This window comes from Polychytrium aggregatum (assembly GCF_025602895.1).
Source record: "Polychytrium aggregatum strain JEL109 chromosome Unknown BJ171scaffold_9, whole genome shotgun sequence".
In the NCBI taxonomy this organism is placed as follows: Eukaryota; Fungi; Chytridiomycota; class Chytridiomycetes; order Polychytriales; genus Polychytrium; species Polychytrium aggregatum.
Window position 1 is genome coordinate 374775 of NW_026516211.1, and position 21271 is coordinate 396045.

Here is a 21271-nt window from a genome sequence, read left to right on the forward strand (position 1 = left end):
CGGGCCCGTGGAGGTGCCGCGCAACATGACGAAGTGGGTCGATGCCGACGAACGAGCTCTCTGCCGGGATCGCTGCGTGGGCGATCTTTGCCGTCACCGGCTTGACGACGACGCTTTCATGAGAGACCCGCCGTTCCATTTCCTGGGTGCTGTGGGCCGCGTCGGCCGTCCACGTGGCCGGTGTCCTGTCTTGGTTTGGACAAGCCGCATTCGATCGGGCCGGGTGCTGTTGGTGTTCATCGCTGACTTTCGTCCCTGGCTCACCGCCGAGCCTGCTTCCCAGAGCCTGCCTCCCGGAGCTTCCCAGAGCTTCCCGGAGCTTCCCAGAGCTTCCCAGAGCTTGCCTCCCTGAGCTTCCTGCTCGACTGCGATTTCTCTCGACACTCTCCATCTTCGCGATCGGCCGGTCCCAATGGCCACCCCGCCACCACATCATTCTGCGGCTCCGGGCGCTCAAGAGGACGTCTTCCTCTTCGAACGGTCCCAGGTCGCAGCATGGTCGTCGCAGCCCCCTGTAAGTGTCATCGACACATGTCTCCGATGCCGTGCTGTCGCCCTGCCGAAATCAGAGTCCGCAGGCGTATGTGTGCTTTGGTCCGGCCACTCACCCCTTGCATGGCTTCGATCTTTTGCGACGGCACGCCCAATACTCATGTGTGCTGCGGCAACCATCCATAGGAAACCAAGAGATATCTCCCTCCGCAGACCGATCCAAACTATTCAGATCTTCCTGGACGCATCCTGGCAAACGTCGCCTCAGTAGTCGCCGGTGCACTCGATGGAACTGTGCTTTCACCCTCGATCCCACCGTCTCTACTCAAATCTCTTCCAAAGACCCAGCACCCACACACAATCCAACTCTCTCCCTGCAGGGCGTATTTGGCGATTCTCTTTGAAGACAGGCTCCAGATACGCTTCTGTGATTCCGAGTCACACAGCGCCGTCGGCATGGTCCTCGAGCGCGACGACTTTCCGGGCTGGCGCAAGCTGTGCTGGTCGCCCGACTCCAAGTTCCTGGCCATCGCCTCCAGCATCGGCTCGATTCGGGTCGTGCATATCGAAAGCGCTGGCTACTGCACCATTGGTCCGCACGTCACCAAACCCCACTCGGTACCATCGTCGGTCTGGATCGATTGGGAAAAATATGGAGTCGACCCACGCAAGGAGCGTCTCGGCATCGTCGATCCGTTCTGCTTTCTGGCATTCACTGACCTCGGTCCGATCCAGGCCGATGGGCACTCCTACACCCACCGGCTTGTGTCCATCAACTACAGCGGCATGTTGGTCTCTTATATCCTGAACGAGGCCGAGTTTTCACGCACATCTGCAGACCGCAAATTTCCGCTGCATCTCCCAAAATGCACCCGGGAACATCCCGACCTCCTGGTCTTTGACCATGCTGCTTCCTTCCAGTCAACCCACTCGTATATCTCGGCTGTCCTGCTCGATCCTCAATCCAAGGCCCTGATTCTCTCGGGCAAGCCAGCACCACAAAAAGCTAGCTCGTCTGCATCGGCCTCGCCAGAGGACTTCATTACCCGATGGACCATCCACGACTCCGCGCCCCACTATCGTGCGGCCGAACCCTCGGCTCTGTCGCCCGCGGAAGAATGCGCCATCTCGGCCGATGCCGATGGATTCTGGTACAGCGTCAGCAAGATGTTTTCCATTTGGAGCTCCTCCCCAGCCTCTACCGCCGGCTTGGTCCACCATCTCGCGCTCTCCCCTGACTCTTCGCTACTTGCATCGCTGGATACGAATGGCCTCCTCAAGATCTGGCGGCTGCACCCGATGGAGCTGCTCCACGTATGGAGTAGCAAAGCTCTTTCCGAAGCCTACCTGCCATCCTCGTCGTCAGCACTTTCCAAATCGCTGCCTCCGACAGAAACTCCTGCTGTGGTCTCGACCGTGGAGTGGTGGTCTCCAACCAGCGTGGCGCTCACCTTTTCCAACGGCAGTCTTGTTCTGGCTGCCTTGCCATCTCTCAGCAATCTGCTCGGCGACAAGCCCGAACTATTCAATGACCCTCGTCCCGTCATCGCTCCGATCCCCAATGAAAAGTTGTATGCCCTCGAGTGCGATCGGCAGGTTCTCCGATACCAGTTTGTCCGCTATGGCCCCTCCTGGCGAATGGTTCGCGTCAATGCCGAAGCCGATGCGGCCCACCCACAAAGCACCGCCGCTGCCGCCCAGTTGACTCTAGCCGAATGGATTGCGGCTCTTGTGTCCGAAAGACTCGCCTTTATCACCCAGGTCTTTGTTGGCGATGTCGCTGGCCCGGCCGCACCTGAGACTCGGCCTCCAGTCTCGGTAGTCGAGAGCAGCTATACTCTCTGGACGGTGGTCAAGATGACGGTCCACGACGCCATTTCGCGCAAGCTCGAGCTGCGCGAATACAGCCAAGCCCTGGCGCTGGCCCAGCGATTTGGCATCAACCCCGACAGAATCTACCAACACCAATGGACACACGAGCCGCTCACTGAAGAGTCAGTCCCGGCGTGTCTTGGGCAGATAAAGGACCGCTCGTGGGTTCTTGACGTCTGTCTGAGTCGCATTCCCGACCACCCCCGACTGGCGCGGCAGCTACTTCTCTATGCCCTTGACCAGACAGGCATCGTCAAAGAGCACGATGTCGATACCGAAATCGAGGATGTCCTCTCCGGTGCCCCGACCGACTTTGAATCCAGCGCCGCACACCTGCAGCGGACACGATTTCTCCAACAATATGCGCTGCAAGATGCCATCCTGCCGTCCACCGATATCTTGATTCTCTATCGAAGGAAAGCGCTGCACTACCTTGCCATGCTCGAGACCCACCAAGCGATCTACGCCTCGGCTGACTACTCCCAGTTCCCCCACAAGTACAGCACATTCCCCCTCCACCTTGCCCACTTTCGCGACTCTGGTCTCTTGAAGCTGGCTGAGGAGTTTGCTGTCTGTGGCAATGTCACTGCCCTCGAGGTCATGCTGACTCGCCATGGGGCGGAGCTGCTTAACTATCGCATCTCGCTATTGAATTTGATCCCAGAGAGCGTCGATCCAGAGACGTACAGTCGTTTGCTGCCGCGTATCGACGCTAGAACTGACACTGAGGAACTCTGGGTCACGATCCCATGGCGCGTCAAGGACTGGTCTGAAGCGTCGCAGATTGTCGACGAGTTCTTGATCATGACCGACTCCGATGATCCCGCAACAGCACGGCCCAGGATTGCGGCCACCGAGACCACCCTTCTTGCTCGCCGCGAGTATCCGTTGGCGCATAGCGAGCTCACCGATTGGTACATTCGTCGAGCCTACGAAATCGAGGAAAGGTCTGGGCTCGTCAACTTTGCTCGGGCATTCGTGCATCTGGGTATTGCAAGCCGCGTGGATGGCCTCCAGGATCTGTTCGAGGACTTGTGCACCCTCTATTCGCTTGTTTATGAGTTTTACGACCCATCGTCGGAGCTCTGTGCGGACATGTCGCTCCCAAAGCTACAAGCACTGTCGAGCTCACAAGTTTTCGAGCTCTTTGTCGCCCGCATCACCCGAGATACCCTTCTCGACGATTTTCAGCGGAGCATTCTCCCCTATCTCTCCTCGGTAGCGCGGCGATGGGACCGGAGCATCCAGCCAGATGGCAGGACATCGTACCAAGATATGGAGCTGATTCAGAACCCTCTCACGCTGCTGCGCGAGTACCTCCTGAATCTATCGCACACCCACCTGGACTGGTGCTGTTTGATTTTCGAGCAGTCTGCTTCGGCCCTCGTGTCTGGCACTGGGGGCGAGCCCATTATCCGCAGCCTGGAGAGCATCTACGACTTTGCCTTTGAAGTCCTCTACGACTGCCCCGACCCAGATGCCGTCGAGCTCAAGGAGCGCTTTCTGGCCTGCCTGACTAGCCTTGCCGGCATCGAGCAGCAAGCAGACTCGGGTGACTCATGGGAGGACCAACTTCGAGTAGAGGAGCTCGACATGGTGGAGCCGCTCTCGAATCTCTATCGCACTCGGATCCAAGAGCTCGAGAAACACATCAAGGCATCCAAGGTTTTGTCAAAGTACCGGCTGGGCAAGCCTCTTGCCTGGTTTGTCTCTTCCTCTAAGAAGCAAGACGAGCAGCGCTTGGTTTTGGCAAAGCTGGCTCGGACTTTGAAGGGCCCAGGCGTCTCCCGCGAAGCTCAGTGGAACACGCTTTTGGCCGACGCTCTCGATCTCCGCAACTGGGGGGCGCTTGCGGGGCTTCCTGTCGTCGAGCTCTACAAGGAAATCACCGGCGTTGCTCTCGTTTCGCAGAACTTTGTTTTCGCGAGATCGGTGCTGCTCCCGAGTGACCGTATGCCGCCGATTCCGCCCGATGAGATCGAGGATCTTGTTCTCGATGCATCTCGGGAGTACTTCGACAACGCCGACAGTGCCAACATGTACGAAGGAAGCCTGAAGCTGGCGTACGACTGGTGAGTCTGTTGGCTGCCTTGCTTTGTCGCAGCTCTGCCCAGCCTTGGCCCTCCGCCACATATCCGATTCAACCTTGGGCATGCTCGACTGTAGTGCGGACGGAGCCTAACATGCTTTCGCCGCTGTTCTCTGCCCGTGGTGGACGCGCAACCGGTAGTCTTCGAATCTTGCCAGAGTCTCCGCGACTCAAGACCGAGCTTGAGTACATAGAAGCCTGCCATGCGTTGGCCACCGTCTACCGGGTCTCCTTTAACGAAGCCGAGATTTTACCGATCCAAATCCGCATCCAGGGCGATCCTTTCGCTCTGATTCACACCGCCTTGAGCAACGGCGTCGTTAGAAACGCATACAAGTCGCCTGCCGCCCTCCTTGAAATCGCCCGCAAACTCGGTCACGCCGACGCGACATCGAGGGTCCGGGTGCGTGCGCTCTGTGCACTGGCGGCCCTCGATGTCGAGGACTATCAAGGTGCATTCGATCACCTCAAGTCCATCATCCACGGCGATGCTGCGGTCAAAGGATCGGCCAAAGTCGAGGTTGCGCAAGTCTGCAAGCGGCTGTCCGAGACAAGGCGCTTCGACGATCTGAATGTCAAGATGACCGTGATCGGATATGGTCTCACCGTGTGTCCTCCTGGAGAGATCGCGGCGCTCCTCCAGATTTGGCGCAGCCTTGAAGCCGAGCGTCTGTCGCATTCGGCGCTCCTTCTGGAAGATGACACTGACAGCCGAACCGGCGAATCATTGATGCCGAGGTTGAGCCAGCTTCTGAAGAACGGCGAGTTTGATCAATCGCTTGCCATGGCCGAGATCCAGTCTGCTTTGGATCAATACGATTTGACAGGCAACGAGCTCGGCATCGATCAAGCTTTCGTTCAAGTCCATGACTTGTATTCGTCAAGCGCCGTGGTAGCCAGCCCTGCTGAGACTTATCGCTTCGTGCCGGACGAGAGCGCTGTCGACTCAGATACCTTCGCGAAGCGACCCTTACGTCTCTTACAGATCCTAGACCGACTCAGACAGTCGCGATTTGGTGTCTGGTCAGAGTCATCCGTCGCTGATCGCGATCTTGTCAATATCGCCGTCCAATCCTACGAGAGTGACGCCATGCTAGCACTGGCGTACCTGCTTCATCTTTCGCAGGTACATTGTTGCTTTCAGTCTTGAACTTGTCGACAAGCGCCACTGCGGGCTTGCATATCAGAACTTTTAATCCCAACGGCACCTTCTCGCCATTTTGGTGCGGCGTGACTGTGTCGATGGGGCTGTAGGGCTCATATGTTGTCGTGGTGATATAGCCCTCATTGCTTTGCCAGTGGGCACAGACGAAGGCCCGATACTGAACGTTCTCGTATCCACCGACCACAGGATTCCAGCGCAAGCCCCTTCTTCGATTCCTTGCATCCCTCCCAAATCCACGAACAACTTGCGTGCTACTACTTCTCTCTGCGAGCTCTCTACCACATCGCCAACCAACAGAGTGCGCACTTGCTCCTGAAGCTTGTCTCCTATCCACCCAGGGAGATCATGGCCCTCGTACGTGCTATCCCTCTGGATCTCCTCCAGGGACAGCCTGGAGCTGACCGGTTCGCAGAGGCTGTCCAGCTCTCGAGCAGATACTCGGGGCTCTTGAAGAACAAGCGCCAACAGCAACTACTCGAGTCCATCTTCCTCGACGGTACCATTTCCAAGGACCGCTTCGAGTCCGATGCATTCTACCGCCTCGAGTCTCTGAAACAGCTTGTGCGGACGACAAACTTCTCGACGGTCGAGACAGTGATTTCCGTTGCCGAGCATTATCAAATCAATCGCGAGGAAATCGTTCTTGCCCACACTTTTTGGATTCTGAGCGAGCCAAGCCTGGACGTCACCGTAGTTCAGCATCATCTAGCAGTCTACCAGGAGATCATCGACACATACCCTGCGGCGACCCTCAAGATCCTTCAATCCGTTCATCCGCTCGTAAGTGCTGCAATCTGGCCAAGTCCCGAACGGCTACTCGCGCTGGATACTGTCGTGCAGCCCCTCAACTTCACATCCATGAGCATATTTCCTCTGACATGATCCCGGATACACTGTTAGCTTGTACACAGCGAACTGTCCACATTGTCGACATTTTACCAGCTCCATCTGGAATGCCAGGAGCGCGTTGGCTTGGAGGTAAGAGCTGGAATCGTATGTCTCGATTGGATAGGACATATCGTCCATCCAAACCGGGCTACGAGGGTCCAGCGGTGCATCCGCAGCACATCTGAGACGCATATGCAGCGCATCTGAGGCACAGCTGTGACACGTCTTGCTGTGTGGCTTGATTTTTGCGACCGCTAGCTGACCCCCATGACATGTCACATCTCCAGGATACTCTCCTTGGCGAACAGCTCCGGCTGCGTATTGGGCTCTTGGATAAAATCCTGGGCCAGAGCTCGCTTCGCGGTCTGAGACTGAGGTCGTTCCTTGCTGCCAACATTGAGGGGAAGCAAGCTTACACAGTGCTCTGGGCCGATCTTCCACAGTCCCGAGAGGCATTGGAGGGCTTCTTGGATATTCTGCCGAGGTATTTCCATGGCGCACGGGATTGTCTGGCAGTGACGTTACTGCACTCGTAGCTCAACCGCTGACCCATAATCCGTTGCCCTGCTGGTAGCTGCCTTGCCTTGCGCTTTATCGAGTCCTTCCAAGACGAGTCGGGCATCTCCGACCCTATTCGCCTGTCTGAGGGCGATCTCTTCGGCGTGGCCAGTACGGTTTCCATCACCTATATTGACAACCTCCTCAAGCTGATGGATTGGGACTACAGTGATCTTGATCGGTAGGCGAATGCTGTGGCGCTGTCGCCTGCCATTTGTTGGCTAGCAATGATGTGCACTAACTCTTCTCCTGGTCTGTCCATCTATAGGCTTGTCGAAGTCATGGACGAGACCCGCTCGCTGCTGCCGCGGCTCCTTGCCATTGACGTCACACGTATCGCAGCCAGTTTCTGCACCGGCGAGAAGGTCTGTATGATTCGGTCCAATATCCAAACGCAGGGCACTGAAGGCCTCTGGTCCATAGCATCTGCATCCGTATCTTGAGCAGAGGTTTTGGCCCTGCGGCCTTGGTTTGATTGAATTCGTCTCAACGTCGCCTCAACATCGCATCTTCTCGCTTGTTCTGTCGACCTGCCGGTATTCGTTCGCGGGGGAGATGTACAAGATGCAATTGGATTAATTCGAGCGATTGGGATCGGTCGTCGGACACAGGCTATCGTTGTTCCAATCCAGGTCCGCCAAGACTTTGCAAAGAGCTGTATCTCAGCTTTACGGGCACGCGGCTCCGAGGTAGTGTTCATGACCGCCAAACCCTTGCAGGACGAGCCCTCTGACTGCCTTGGGCCAAGCCACTAACCCCCGATACATATACCGGATGTGCCCAGGGCGACTCTGAAGCACTTTTGGAGATCGAGCATATTTCCACTCACTTGGACACAGTCATTCAGCTCTACCATATTGTTGATCCAACCCGTGACGAAAGTATCCCCATCGAGCGCATTCAACAGTTTGACATGCTCTTTGGGGCCGAGGTTCCCGAGGTCGTTGCGCTGTGCATGAAGATGGCGATCGCAGGGACATCTGCACGAATTATGACCGAGATTGCTGGGCTGATGGCGCAAACATGCGTCAACGTTGCCGATGCTGCCCAGCTCTCGGTCGATCGCGTCTACCGTGAATCGCTGCTTGCGGTCGTCGGCAACCCATCCTTGCTTGCATATCGCAACATCTTCCGGAAGGGCGTCGACTCGCCGCTTGCCGCTATCGACCGCATCGTTGCTGCCGTTTCAGAGTTTGAGGTGCAAGGTCTCGCCGACGAATCGAACCTCTGGGGCGACTCTGAAGAATCAGCGGCATCATTATCGTCCCCGGGGCAGCAGAGCGCCAAGGTTCTGGAGGATGCTGTGCGAGTTACTCTGAGCGAAGTTATTCAGAACACAGGCAGCTTCAGCAGCGAGCTTCGCGTGGGAATCTCCAAAATCATCGAGAAAGTAGGGCGAAGCGGTAGTCCTTGCGATGCCGATCTGCTTGCGACACGATTTCTCTGCCGCTGCTGCTGATCATGAACGAGATGACTGACACATGAACTCTACTGTACATGCACCCGCCATCATTACCACGGCCCAGCATTTCAGAGTGGACCCATCCAGCAATGAGATCTTGCAGACAACCAAGCTGGAGCATACCCTCCAAATGACATGGTCCAGACAGGTACGGCTGATTTGGGCAGAGTTGCTCCTGGGCTGCTCCTGGGGTGCCGCCCATCTTTGGGACCACGCCCTTGCTCTGCACCAGGGAATGTTGGTCTAACATAGCGGCAACGCACTGCAGCTCCCCGATGGCTACCGCAGCACCGAGACCTGCCAAAGGGATCTGTTTAAGAGCCTGTTGGCCGAGTCAAGTGACCTGCGTCACTTTGATGGCTTGGTCGAGATTCTGTCGGATTGGGCACCTTCGCTCCCGGCAGCTCCAGCGGCTCTCCATGCACTGCCGGACTACCTGGACGATTGCTGGCGAGACTTGGTTCTTTGGGTCGCCGACAAGGAGTATTGGGACAGCCTCATAGATGTGCGACTTGGCAACAACAAGTTTGATCTGATTTCGGAAAAGGTAACGTGAACTCGCGAGCGCCTCCTTGACGTTCCCGTGGAATCTACGCCGCCCCGCTCTATCGATCGACATGTGCCAGACAGCAGGCATTGCGATTTGGACTAACTTGGCCGCGCCTCATTTGCCGAATGTGTCTGGATTCCCACCGTAACCCGGCTCCATCTCATGCCATTGTCGCGGCGGAAACATCGCGGATGCTGTCTCGGCAAGCAGACTGAAATCGACCTCTTCAAGTTTCTGGAACCATCGGACTTCAATCATGTCGTTTATCTACAGCACGCCCTTTTGTCTCCGCGTCGCGCGGTTCGGGAGAGAGCCGCTGCTCGCATCATCGAGAGTGCATCCACTCCAGAAACTACCTCGGAGGAGATCCACTTCTCGGTCATGTACGATCGTCTGCTGCACATCCTGTTTTGTGCTCGCGGATTCGCCCCCAGGGCCATCGGTACCCCGCTTTGGGGCGCCCTTTGCCGGACGGCGCTGGATTTTGGCCCCTCAATCACGGAGCGCTCGCAAGAGTCAGGCTCTGGTGTCTATGGCGATGGAATGGACGACCATCGCGGCGTGGTCCTTCAGATCATTGCTGGCGCGGTGCTTGAGCACCACTACACCGCTGCCAGCCAACTATGCACTGCATACATGGGTGGTGCTCGGTCCGAGTTTGGCAGTGGCTTTGGCATGCGCATTGCCGTCCTTGCTCGCGTCCTGACCCAGAGCCTGAATCGCAATCGCTTTGGCCGAGCCACGGCCGAGCTTCCGCAAGACTGGACCGATCGTACCAACACCGATTTCAACCGCGAAGTCAAAGCCATCCGGTGGGCTATGGGAACCGAGGGCATCTCAAGCGATCATGCCCCGATTGCACTGATGCAAACTGCTCGCTTCCACATCCACAACAAGTTTGGTATTTGACCCACTTTGCTTTCGTGGTTTCATTGGTCTGGTGCAGACTATGTGCCAGGTGATGCTCAATAAAATCCAGACAAAGGACGCTGAGATATTCGAGTTCTGTTTCGCCGCTGTCGTCGCAGAGCGGTCCAGCATCGAGAGGTCCCTCGCCGAGATGCTGCTGGCCGACTTTTACAGACGGAAATACATTCCGATGGATCTGAGCTTTCCGCAAAGCTCAGTCCAGATGCCTGCGTCGCTGACGACGTCGCTTGCTGGCAACCACTCTCCGCCATGCTTGAAACCCGTGACCATCCAGTCATCGGCATAGAGCTCTCGGATTCGGGTGCAGGACTCTGGAAGCAGATCCAGGACATGCTCCAGGAGCAGGGCGGCCTCGTAAACAGCGCATATGAACCGCGCTGGGGATATGGCCATGGAGCCAACGCGATCGAGCGCCAGTGATTTGACAGAGCGGATTTGTCTTAGGGAAAATGCCAGCGAAATGGCAACGTCGACCAATCCTACCACAAGAGTCGGGAGCCACCGGTCAGAAATCCAAAGTCGGAAGGCATGCGCGGGACTCCCGGTGTCTGTTGTGGCTGGTTTCCTGTTACTCTTGATTTGCTCACCTCCGGCCTCGACGACGGTGTGGTACTTGGCGAGCGTCCGATTGAACTCGCCGAGATGGCTAGGATGACAGCGAACTAGCATCCAGTAATTGAATACTAGACCTACAATCCGTATCTTCATCTTGTGGACGCTCCAGAAGACATCAAATATATCGAGTTTTTCCGCGGTAAGGCGCTGTTGACGGCGGGGACCGAGCAACTCGGTCGTATACGATGTTGCGTGCTTGGCAACACGGTCGCTTGTGAGCGGGATATGGAGACCATAGGCCGAGAGCCACGCTATGTGAGCACAAACAAAGTGCCAGTGCCATGAGTGTATGTGCCAAAGTCGAATTCTGGTCCAGCCATCAAGGCCGTCGATAAATCACGGAGTGCGCGACTATGATCCGGACGGACGGCTCGATACTGCAGTAGTACCATTGAGAAGATCAGCAGATCCCTTGGATCTGCAATGTGCGCGAAGTGGACATAATGAGTACTCATCCAGCACCGGATCCAAGCAACAGAGACATGACTGGGCACTGGGTGCAGATCGCAGTCAACCAACCCAAGGCGCTTGAGATATATCTGGCTTTCTTCTATTGTCTCTGAATCTCGAAAGATGATTGCCAGAAGATGTACCATCTTGCGGACGACTCTGTCGTTCGGTGGCAGACATGTGCTTGGGTCAAAGTCGCCGCCGATTTGTTCTCCCCAGCAGAGTACAGGCCACACAGCGCCTTTGCCACGTACCGTATCGTTCCATGGATTTTCTGAAAATCTTCGGATTCCAAACACCAGCCGCTTGCCAAGACCCAGTCTTGGCTATGCTTCCGCAGTGCCTTGGCAAAGTCGTATATTTGGCACAGAAACCGCTCGATCATTCGCATGATGAATCGCAGTCCTCGGTCCGACTAACGACAGTCGATGGCAGCGGTGCCCACGCAGACATAAACAATTTGAGGCATTCGGTTGTGTAGCGAGATGAGCGATAATGCAGAGACGGCCGTGCGGCACATCGTGAACTCGCCCACCCACGTTCAGGCCCACCTACCTGCCAAAAGGCTCGCTTTGCCTCTGCACTTGCATCGCACAGTCGGGTCAGACAAGTAACCAGCTCACACATCTCCTGCAGCGGCTCTGGCCCCGGACGCTTGCGGTCCGACGTGCCTTTGCGGCCCAGATGAATACCAGCAAGCTGTTCCTCAAGCTTCAGGTATTCGGCGTAGTCGTTTGGTCGATGGACCGTTGGAGCTTTGAGGAGGACTCGCTTTGGGACGAGATTGGATGCTATCAAAACCGAGCCCATGATACACTCGAGATGCACAGGTGCTCAGAGGGTGACTTACGATCCTTGCCGCAACAATGGCCCTTTCAAGCACCCGAAAAAAGTTCCAGTTGTCGACGGCGAGCCGAACCGTTACTGTCTGAGTCTCAGCTACAGATCACAAGTTTCCGTTTCAGAAGGTGTTGACTGTCGATGCCGCGCGCCGCCAGCCGAGATGACCCACATGCTTGAGATCTGTTCCCAGACTTTGTTAGATCTTCTTGGCTTGTAATTTCCACTGAGGGACGGTGCTGTGCATGAAGGCGGCGGGTTGGCAGCCAATGCAGCTTTGTCAGTCGGATGCTGAGCCAGCCTTGGCCGTTCTGTGCTCACTTGCCCGTCAAGAGACCGGTTGCACTCCAGCGAACCTGATTGAAACCCTCCAGAGAGATGCATCCCTGTGAAGTGCCGCAGTGTCGCCATTCGTTAACGCGCAAAGTCAGTTCGTTCGTCCGGCCGGGGTCTCGCTGTTGCGTCCAGGGACCTTTGTCGCATCGAATGCTCAGCAGCCATTACTGACAGGTTTGACATTGGTGATGCGGTCGAGTTGTATGATATGGAACGCATCGAGCCGGCTGATCAGCGTCGATATCACCACCACATCTTCCGATATGACAACGAACCGCGGATTGCCTGACACCGAGTTAGCGAGCCTGCCAGACTCTGGCGCCTGTGTTTGGCAAGTTACCGCCGATTACATTTGCTCCATGCCCAGACTATTGCATTTCGCCGCTAAGGATCCGGCCATAGCATCCTTCAATAGCAGGGCACATCAAATACGTACCAAAAACTCGGCTATCTGCATCCAGACCGCAGCTTCCGATGTACCGCACAGCGCTGATGGGAACGCACAGCGACGAAAGGACTGCCGAGCACGCAAAGTCGGTCGTGACCTTGTCCACCTCAATTATCATTGCGGGCGACTGCTGCAGCGGCGAGAGGATGCCGTGGGCAAACGAGACATGATGGGCCTGCTCGGCCATATGTTGTGTTCTGTCGTCAGCCGCGGTCCTCCCGGCGATTGGTTGCAGCTTTGTGGCCGGTGCCGAGAACGGGCGGAGGCGAATGAGAGCAGGCGAGGACCGGCGAGACCAGACGAGGATCGGCGGGAGCGCGCACCCTGCTCTCGCTTCGGCCGCTGTTGACTTGTGCAGGCCAAGCACCGCCAGAGGCCAGGCCGTTGTCCCTTGCGGATCTCTCTCGGTCTTCACATCGCCAGCGGCGCAACCAACCGATTTCATGAGCCATCCTCCAGGTAGATCGGGCGGTGAGCGAGCACCGTGGCCCTGCCGCATCGTTCGTCCAGACCCGCCGGCTCTCGCCCTCCCTTGTCGCAGTCGTTATCCAGTATCGCGGCCCTCGCACACATCCACAGCAGCCGAGTCTGATGCGATGCCCACCAACATCTGTGATCTGTTGTTGCGACGCCCCTATGAATGGTCCAGCCGGAGAGTCGAAAAAGCGAAAAGCGACGCCAGGCCCCCAGTCACCGTCGGACTCGACTGATCGCATCTCCCTTGCCAAGAAGACCGACGCTGCCATGCTCCACTCGTCGTCGCTTGTGCCAGCCAACCCCTCCTCCCAAAAGAAAATGATCTTCAAAGGATTTTCCGGTAACGCAGATGGGCGTACATGTTTACCGATATCCACAATCCCGTGTGATGCAGACATGGTTGTTTTGAGCATGGCCAGCCGACACTCGTTCGTATGGCTAACGTGGCTGGGCTATCGTTTGCATTCTCTCGCCCCGGACGCCCTTGCCTTTGCCTTTGCCTTTGCGCAGTGGCCCCGACCGTTCCCTTGAACTACGAAGAGGCCACATGGAAGAAGCTCAAGATCGCGATCGACGAGATCCAGCAGCGCCGCACGATCACCGATAGCCAGGAAGAGCTCTATCGAGTAAGCCTTTGGATGCGTCGTCGTCCGACCCAGGCTGCTGCCTTCATGCGCTGGATGCCCTTGGGGCCACACCATATTTGCTCAGCAATCGGCTACAACGTCCCGTAGCCTGTGCATCAGCGCTAGTTGCATGTGCTGCTCTCGGTCGATCGGTCATTGGCATCGTCATTGGCCATCGACATCGGTCATCGTCATTGGCCATCGGTCACAGCCCACTCACTGTGTGCATCAACCAATCCGCGCTCAATGGCAGGCTTGCGAAGACATGTGTCACCAGAAAATGTCTGCCTCACTTTACTCCCGACTGAAAGAGGAGTTCAACCGTTTTGTTCTTGAGCAGCTCCTGCAGCTCCAATCGTGAGTGCTTCCTTCTGGTGGCCTTTGAAGGCCGATATCTTGCCTGAACTCATACTGAAAGGCACAGAGCGACCCCAGCCAGCCAGCCAGCCAGCCAGCCAACCAGCGGACTGCTCATTCATGCGCACTGTTTATCAAATCACCAGATCAAGCACCCAAGGCAGCGCCTTTCTTCAGACCGTCGAAGCCGTGTGGCTCCACTTCCGAGATCAGGCCGTAAGCATTCGTGCTCTGCTGGCGACACGTTGCGATCTAGCTCGCTAACATGCGTGGCCGATGCTCCCGTCTCCAACCTGGAACAGCTCGCCATCCGCGGAATATTCCTCTATTTGGATCGAACTTATGTCATCCAAACACCAGGTATCAAGTCCATATGGGACATGGGACTGGACCTCTTCCACACGGCGCTTTTGGATCACAAAGATCTCCAGTCCAAGATTGTTGAGACTGCTCTGAGAGAAATCGACCACGAGCGGTACGAAACGTCATTGAATGCCTGCTGCTTGATCAGCGACTGTGGTGTCATCAACTTGACGCTTTCGGCCCGTGGCTCATGATGTGCACACGATGTTCTGGGCTCAATTTTACTGACTGTCTGATATGCCCGCGTCCATGTAGCTCTGGCATCAACATCGCGCGATCGACCTTACGTACTGTTATTCGCATGTACCTGGAGCTGGGTATCTACACAAGTCACTTTGAATCCGCTTTGCTCGTTTGGACAAGGGAGTTCTACGTCAACGAAGGCTCTGCGCACGCCCTTGCCATCACCTCTGGCGAGGACACAGCAAAATACATGGCGCTCATCAACCGGCGGCTGAACGAGGAGGCGCTTCGTTGTCAACCTAGCCATGACCTCGGATATCTCGACGAAGCAACAAGGCGCACCCTGATCGCCGTTCCAGAGTCGGAGCTTATCGAGAAATATGCTCAATTGATTGTCGATAAAGGTAATGACTCATTATCTGGTCATTCTTGACGGAGACCGGGCTTGGACCTTTTCAGGAGGGGAGTCTTATTGATCGGTCGCTTTTTATTGGGATGCAACCAACAGGATTCGATCAGCTGATGGAAAAGCGACGACATGATGATCTCAAGTTGATGTATCAGCTGCTCGTCCGGGTCGATGGTCTCGAGTGTCTCAAGCGGAACTTCAGCAACTACATCCGGGTAGGGGCCTGTGCGTTTGGCTTGCATCGAGAATGCCGGTGACCACAGGCGCGCAAGAAGCCAACATTGGTCACGCCAGGCTTCAATGATGTGTGCCCGAGCATAGTTACAGCACACAGCGCCAAATGAAGAGCGGATGGGATGGATGCTGACCATTCATGCACGCTGCTGCAGAGCTATGGGACCGCAATCATCTCGGATCCCTCCAAGGATACCGAGATGGTGCAGAGCCTTATCAAATACAAGTCCGAGATCGACGATGTGTTGTCGTATGCTTTCGAGAGCAACGATGCGTTCTTCCACCTTATCAAAGAGGCCTTTGAAAAATTCATCAACACTCGCAAGAACAAGCCCGCCGAAATGATCGCAAAATACATCGACGAGCTCATGAAGCCGCGCAAAGGCAAGAGCGATGCTGAAGTCGAGAGCGCCCTCGACAAGTGCCTGACTCTGTTCCGATACATTCAAGGCAAGTGGCCCGCTCTTTCCCGGCACATTGTCGACCCATTGCTTCGCTCTTGTGCTTCCGTCCCGGGTACTTAGCCGTACATTCGATACCACTTCGTCCAGGCAAAGATATCTTTGAGGCGTTCTACAGAGCGCATTTGGCGAAGCGACTGCTTCTAGGCAAGAGCGCAAGCGTAGACGCTGAGAAAAGCATGCTTGGGAAGCTGCGAGCAGGTCAGTGGCTGTGAGTTGATTGCTGATTTTGCCGACTTGAGTATAGTCTTGGAGAGCAAATGACTCCTCCGAATGGATACTAACGTACCGATTGACCGACAGAGTGTGGTCCGACGTTCACGTCAAATCTCGAGGGCATGTTCAAGGACATTGAAGTGTCGCGAGACAACATGGCATCATTCAAATCTGTGAGTATGAGTCGGGCAAGCGGATCCCACTGGATGCGATCGTTGCTATGCATGGCTGTCGACATATCGGATATCTACTCGCAGCGCTCCTCCGTGTTGGACTTGTGGATGCGTGCTCGAAAACTAACTTCAATTCGTGCACTCGCTCCACTTCGGCGGATGACTGCCCCAGACCAAATATTCCGACGGTCTCGGTGCTATAGACCTCCACGTGAATGTCTTGACAGCGCGCTGCTGGCCGACCTACGTTCCTCTTGCTCTGACGCTTCCGCCTGAGGTATGTGTCACAAGCTGCAGTGGGTGCTGTGCGTGGGGACAGGGGACACTGGGATTTTGGTTCTGCTCGTGCGACAACGTGTATCGGATGCAGTGGCTGCAGCTTGGGGCACCCACCGGTTTCGTAATGCATCCACGGCTCTTCTCTTTCGGCGCTCTGCCCTCTCTGCTCAGCTCGAGCGATGCCAGGAGGTTTTCAAAGAGTATTACATATCTCGGAACAAGGGTCGCAAGCTGACTTGGCAACACACGCTTGGTCACGCATCACTCAAGGCACACTTCGCCAAGGGCGATAAGGAGCTCATCGCTTCGACGGCCCAGGCCGCCATTTTGCTACTGTTCAACAACCGCAGCTTCCTCACCCTGCAGGAGATTCAGGATTGCGTAGGCATGGACGCGAAGGAGCTCAGCAAGGTTCTCCAGACCCTTCTGACTTCTTCCCAGCGGATCCTACTGAAGGTCAAATCCAAGAGCGATGCTGACGACAGGGAGGGGTATAAGGTTAACGATCTGTATGAAAACGCCTTGATGCGCGTCAAGATCAACAGCCTTCAGCTCAAGGATACCCCAGAGGAGGAGGAGGCCACCAAGGAGCGTGTGGCGGCCGATCGACAGTACCAGGTCGACGCGGCCATCGTTCGCATCATGAAGACCAAGAAGCGCTTGAGCCACACGCTGCTTGTCTCGGCTGTGTTCGAACAACTTAAGCTGCAGATCGAGGTGAGTTGATTTTGTAGTGGATAAGCGCACTGCGGTATGGCTGGTGGCCACTGTCCTCGCACTGTGGTCCTCTGGGGAAATCGAGCTAGCCATGGCCTCGCACATACTGGCACTAACATGCCAACCTGAATCGGCCACCACAGCCCGCCGACATGAAGAAGCGCATCGAAAGCTTGATCGAGCGCGAGTTTCTTCAGCGCGATGCCGACGACAACGCCATGTACATATACTTGGCCTGAGGCCGAATGCGGCGGTATTCGTTGGGCTCCTCTGACCAACTTTGGTCCACCTTTCTTTTTTGCAATGGCTTCGTAATAAACACTCTGGAATGAACGCTGTGCGGACTACCGCGGGCAACTGGAGCGGCCGTCCGGGCCTTGGTCGGCTCAGCATCAGAGCATGCGAGTACGCGCCTGTGCAGGGATGTGTCTGCCGGCCTGGGCTTGCGGCAAATCGTTTGCAACGAGCTCATTCCGAAACGGGGCACCTCTGTTTTTTGGTCAATGGCCCGTTTTTTATTGCCCAAAGCCAGCGCGTGCTAGTCAAAACCATTCACCACACACTCGACTTGTGCTGCTGAATTGCATCGCTGCACTGCTACAGCGTTCCCAGAATGATATGGGACCCTCATATACGAACGCATGCGAGCCATATCTGTATTTCGTCCCAGTGGGCATCACATGGGTCTTCGTGTCCAGTTGTTCCTGAGGAGCTCCGGACACATGAATCCATGTTTCGGTTCGATTAGCACTGGCTCGATCACATGCCGCAGGCTGTGGAGGTTGGATCAGCCCAGCCGCTTGAGACCGGGGGCTCTCATCTTCTTGATAAGTCTCTCGGGAGCCTCGACCTGGGCCCTCTTGCTGCGGTTCTTGTTCTTGACATTGGTGCGCTCATAAAAGTTGGTTCCGCGACTTCGGCCCTTGTTGGTAGTCATGCGAGGCTCCTTGGTCTTCTTTTTGGACTCGTCATCCGAGTCGCCGTAGGATGTCTGGTTCTTTTCCTTTTGCTGAGGTTCCACTGCACCTTCGCTGTCTCCGTCCGATAGATCCTCGCCGTCGCTTCCGTCCTCGTCAACGTGGTGAGCATCGGGCTTTCGTTTGGCACCGCGTGTCGAGGCCGACGATGTCGGAACGGTCTCGGGCTTGTCCGCGACGACGAAGCCATGTCTCTTTTTGACGGCTGTGGCTGTGGCCGGCTTGGTTGGCGGAGCGGCTTCCGCCTGCAGCTGCGGACGAGACTGCTTCGGGCGCGCGGGCACATCCTGCTCATCAACAAGGTCATCCCAGTTGATTTCTTCCTCTTGGTCGCCATCTTCATCTTCATCTTCGTCTTCGTCTTCGTCTTCGTCCTCTTCATCTTCGTCTTTGTCCTCTTCACCACCATCATCTTTGTGTTCGTCGGCGCCTTCGATCTCAACACCTTCTTCCTTGCTTCGCTGGATGATCAAGCGCTCTTCAGCAACAAGCTCGTCCTTGGCACCGTTGCCAGACATGTCTTCGACGGTGAAGGCCGCAGAAACAGGAATCTTGCTGAAAAGCTGCTGTACTCCGGCTGCAGTAGGCTCGGCGGACTGGGAGTCGTGACAGATGAACAAAAACAGCGTGCTGATATCAGCAGGAGCAAAACACCAGCAAAGGATGCGTCGGCTGCGAACGCAGTCCATTCATCATTCGAACGGCGACGCCGGTTCAGGTGTGCGCTGGAGCAAAACAGGCCTACCTTCAGATTCTTTGGATTCTCCTCGGACATGCCCTCATCCAGGGGCGGAGCAGTGTAGTACGGGATTTTGCCGCGCAACCAGTCGTTGAGAATCATTTTCGACACCGTTCCGACATCGGGCTCTGCTCCTTTCAGCAAGCGACCAGATTTTTTGGCGATCTGGCCCAGAAAATCAATATGGTCCTCCCAAGACGCGACGCCGTATGTGGCCTTCAGGTACTCGGGCTTGACACGCGCCATCAAGGCGGGGATGTGATCTTCGGGTTGCTCAATGTTTTCCACACGCACAACACCCCTGAGCACAATGTCGTCCTCGGTGTCATTGGGATCGGGATAGACGATTCCAGGGCAGTCGATCAGATATATCTTCTTTGTCAGGGTAATGTATTGCCAGACCTGCGGGGTAGATAGTAAAGTCAACGAGAGGATCTCGCTGCGTCGCACTCGATTGCTACTGAGCTGGTGCTGCATGCCAACAGCAGCGGTCTTTGACAAACGCACCTTGGTTTCTCCGGGGATTGGCGCTACGTTGCACACCTTCTTGCTTCGAATCGTGTTGATGATGGAGCTCTTGCCCGTGTTTGGGTATCCAACAAAGCCCACCGAAATCTGCTTTTTATCCGAGTGCAGGACGGTAAATTGGCGAAGCAGCTGAATCAAGGAGCCCTTGCCAAAGGAGTGGTTGATGCTGGCGTGGAATGCAATCGTGGGCCGTTCTCGCGAGAGGATCTTGACCCATCGAGCCTGGCGAAGCAGCAAACAATCCGTAAGTACATAGTGTCAGACCACGCAGGCCTGTAGCAATCCATGTCGCTGTAGACACAAAGAAAGGCTCGTACCGTCACCCAAGTTGGCACGAGATCACATTTGTTCAGCAGAAAGATGATGTGTTTGTGATTGGCCTCCTTCTTGATGTACATCTCGACATTTTTGCAGCGAGTGCCAAGGGGATCGCGTGCGTCGAGCACATGGACGACAACGTCGGATGAATCGATGACCTGTTGGGCAAGTGTTCGTTACCGACCAGTAAGTCGGGGCTCGAGCATCGCATACAGAGCTGCAGGCGATCCTCATCTTGTGCCGAAGAGGATGATATGCAGAGCCAGCTTGCCTTGTACAATTCATTCCAGATGCGCTTCGACTGGCCCTTGCTGAGGGCTGGATTGCGCTGTCCTTCCGACTGGCCATCGTCGACCATATTGGCAAGGAGACGGCCATCTTTCTCTTCTGAGTAGTTTTCTGGGATACCAGAGTCGGCAGCGGACGCATCAGTACGCATTCACAATCGTGACGCCAGCGGGGATTCCCGGCAGCGAACCCTTCAAACGACTTGCTGCGCCGGTGCCCCGACCACGACTGCTCGTTTGGGAGATTGACACGCCAGCACCCCACTCCATACGTCGTCCGTATGTCTCTAACCTTGCAAGCTGCTGACATTCTCGACCATCTCATCCAAGGTGCTGGATGCCAGCTTTGGTCTCTTCCGCTGCGCCTTGGGCCCAAAAGTGTTGCTGAATTTGTCGGTCTCGAGAATGTGCATGCGCGAGGCCTGCGATGATTGCCCGATAATATTAGAATTCAAGCACCCCCAACGAAGCTGATGTGATGGCATGGCCATAGCGCTGCTTGCTTTCAGACCGGATGATCGTCGGTTCCCAAGCTGTTCAACGAAACTCTGCTCCTACCGCATTTGGATCCACGAGCAAGCTCATCGGCAGCTTGTTCTGGCGCAAGAGGACGGTATAAGGATCGTTGGCCCGAGTCGACATGGCGTCACGGAACGCCTCGAGCTGCTTCTGGCCGATAACTCGGGTGTTCTCTGAGATCCAATGGAGCCAACCGGACATGCATGGACAGGTAAGTGCGGAGATCTGCACAGCCGGGATGACGAGCTGGACGCACAGTCAATATGCCTATAATTCCCATTCCCAAGTGTCCGCCGGAAACCAAGCGCTTCGACATCCAAACTGATATCCCTGTGGACACACCCGTTCGCACTTACCAAACCATCGTCGATTGGGCTGCACCCGGGCCATCGTTCCCGAGGGAAGCTTGTTCTGAAAGATAGCTTCCTTGACAACCTCGCCATCGGCATTGCGGACGGCCTTGCCGCCCTTAAGCATATTGACCTGGCGGACCTTCTTGGCATCGCGGTAAAAGTTGACTCCCTTAACGTGGGTGACATTGGAGAGCGATGCGCTGGCACCCTTGCCGGCCGGCTGGCGGGACTTTTCTTTCTTGTGGATGCCCATGGCTGGACTTTTGCTCTTGACTGGACACAGGCGGGTGACGGCCAGGCAATCGGGGGGCGAGCGAGCGAGCTGGATGCTGCTTGGGGAACCGTCGAGACCGTGGTGAA

The 21271-nt window shown here is 55.9% G+C and overlaps 4 protein-coding genes across 4 annotated transcripts; 2 read left to right on the forward strand and 2 right to left on the reverse strand.

The window, feature by feature from the left end:
- The first annotated feature begins 147 nt into the window (after positions 1-147).
- Positions 148-8881, forward strand: BJ171DRAFT_308516 (secretory pathway protein Sec39-domain-containing protein). The gene is made up of 11 exons (XM_053107055.1): positions 148-514; positions 679-4436; positions 4595-5579; positions 5805-6398; positions 6519-6596; positions 6794-6990; positions 7081-7245; positions 7333-7429; positions 7676-7753; positions 7849-8674; positions 8795-8881. The coding sequence occupies exons 1-10, from the start codon at positions 413-415 to the stop codon at positions 8521-8523; spliced, it is 6729 nt and encodes a 2242-aa protein (XP_052968984.1). The 5' UTR covers positions 148-412; the 3' UTR covers positions 8524-8674; positions 8795-8881.
- Positions 8882-10153: 1272 nt separating this feature from the next.
- BJ171DRAFT_641739 (uncharacterized protein) lies at positions 10154-12882 on the reverse strand (the record flags this gene model as incomplete). The annotated part of the gene is made up of 10 exons (XM_053115783.1): positions 10154-10485; positions 10594-10872; positions 11011-11039; positions 11141-11230; positions 11326-11486; positions 11627-11842; positions 11922-12010; positions 12268-12297; positions 12416-12532; positions 12684-12882. 10 exons carry the CDS (start codon positions 12880-12882, stop codon positions 10154-10156), a joined length of 1542 nt encoding a protein of 513 aa, XP_052968985.1.
- A 170-nt stretch (positions 12883-13052) lies between these two features.
- Positions 13053-17519, forward strand: BJ171DRAFT_495114 (Cullin family-domain-containing protein). The gene is made up of 14 exons (XM_053110085.1): positions 13053-13154; positions 13345-13512; positions 13683-13798; positions 14052-14155; positions 14302-14371; positions 14458-14630; positions 14774-15105; positions 15210-15325; positions 15500-15794; positions 15896-16006; positions 16109-16194; positions 16367-16471; positions 16645-17190; positions 17334-17519. Exons 1-14 carry the CDS (start codon positions 13139-13141, stop codon positions 17427-17429), a joined length of 2334 nt encoding a protein of 777 aa, XP_052968986.1. The 5' UTR covers positions 13053-13138; the 3' UTR covers positions 17430-17519.
- Positions 17520-17977: 458 nt separating this feature from the next.
- BJ171DRAFT_421257 (NUC091 domain-containing protein) lies at positions 17978-21164 on the reverse strand (the record flags this gene model as incomplete). Its single annotated transcript, XM_053107476.1, has 10 exons — positions 17978-18181; positions 18371-18797; positions 18905-19308; positions 19414-19656; positions 19752-19910; positions 19966-19981; positions 20031-20151; positions 20332-20461; positions 20598-20731; positions 20915-21164. 10 exons carry the CDS (start codon positions 21162-21164, stop codon positions 17978-17980), a joined length of 2088 nt encoding a protein of 695 aa, XP_052968987.1.
- Positions 21165-21271: the final 107 nt, after the last annotated feature.

What these genes read in the sequence shown, in the direction of transcription:
- BJ171DRAFT_495114 (XM_053110085.1), top strand. An exon ending in GCCAGGAAGAGCTCTATCGA is followed by an intron (nt 13,799 to 14,051) that starts GTAAGCCTTTGG and finishes GCTCAATGGCAG; the next exon opens with GCTTGCGAAGACATGTGTCA. An exon ending in TCTGTTCCGATACATTCAAG is followed by an intron (nt 15,795 to 15,895) that starts GCAAGTGGCCCG and finishes CACTTCGTCCAG; the next exon opens with GCAAAGATATCTTTGAGGCG.
- BJ171DRAFT_308516 (XM_053107055.1), top strand. Translation starts at nt 413, where the DNA reads ATGGCCACCCCGCCACCACATCATTCTGCGGCTCCGGGCGCTCAAGAG. An exon ending in GACTACAGTGATCTTGATCG is followed by an intron (nt 7,246 to 7,332) that starts GTAGGCGAATGC and finishes GTCCATCTATAG; the next exon opens with GCTTGTCGAAGTCATGGACG. An exon ending in GTTTCTGCACCGGCGAGAAG is followed by an intron (nt 7,430 to 7,675) that starts GTCTGTATGATT and finishes CGTCGGACACAG; the next exon opens with GCTATCGTTGTTCCAATCCA.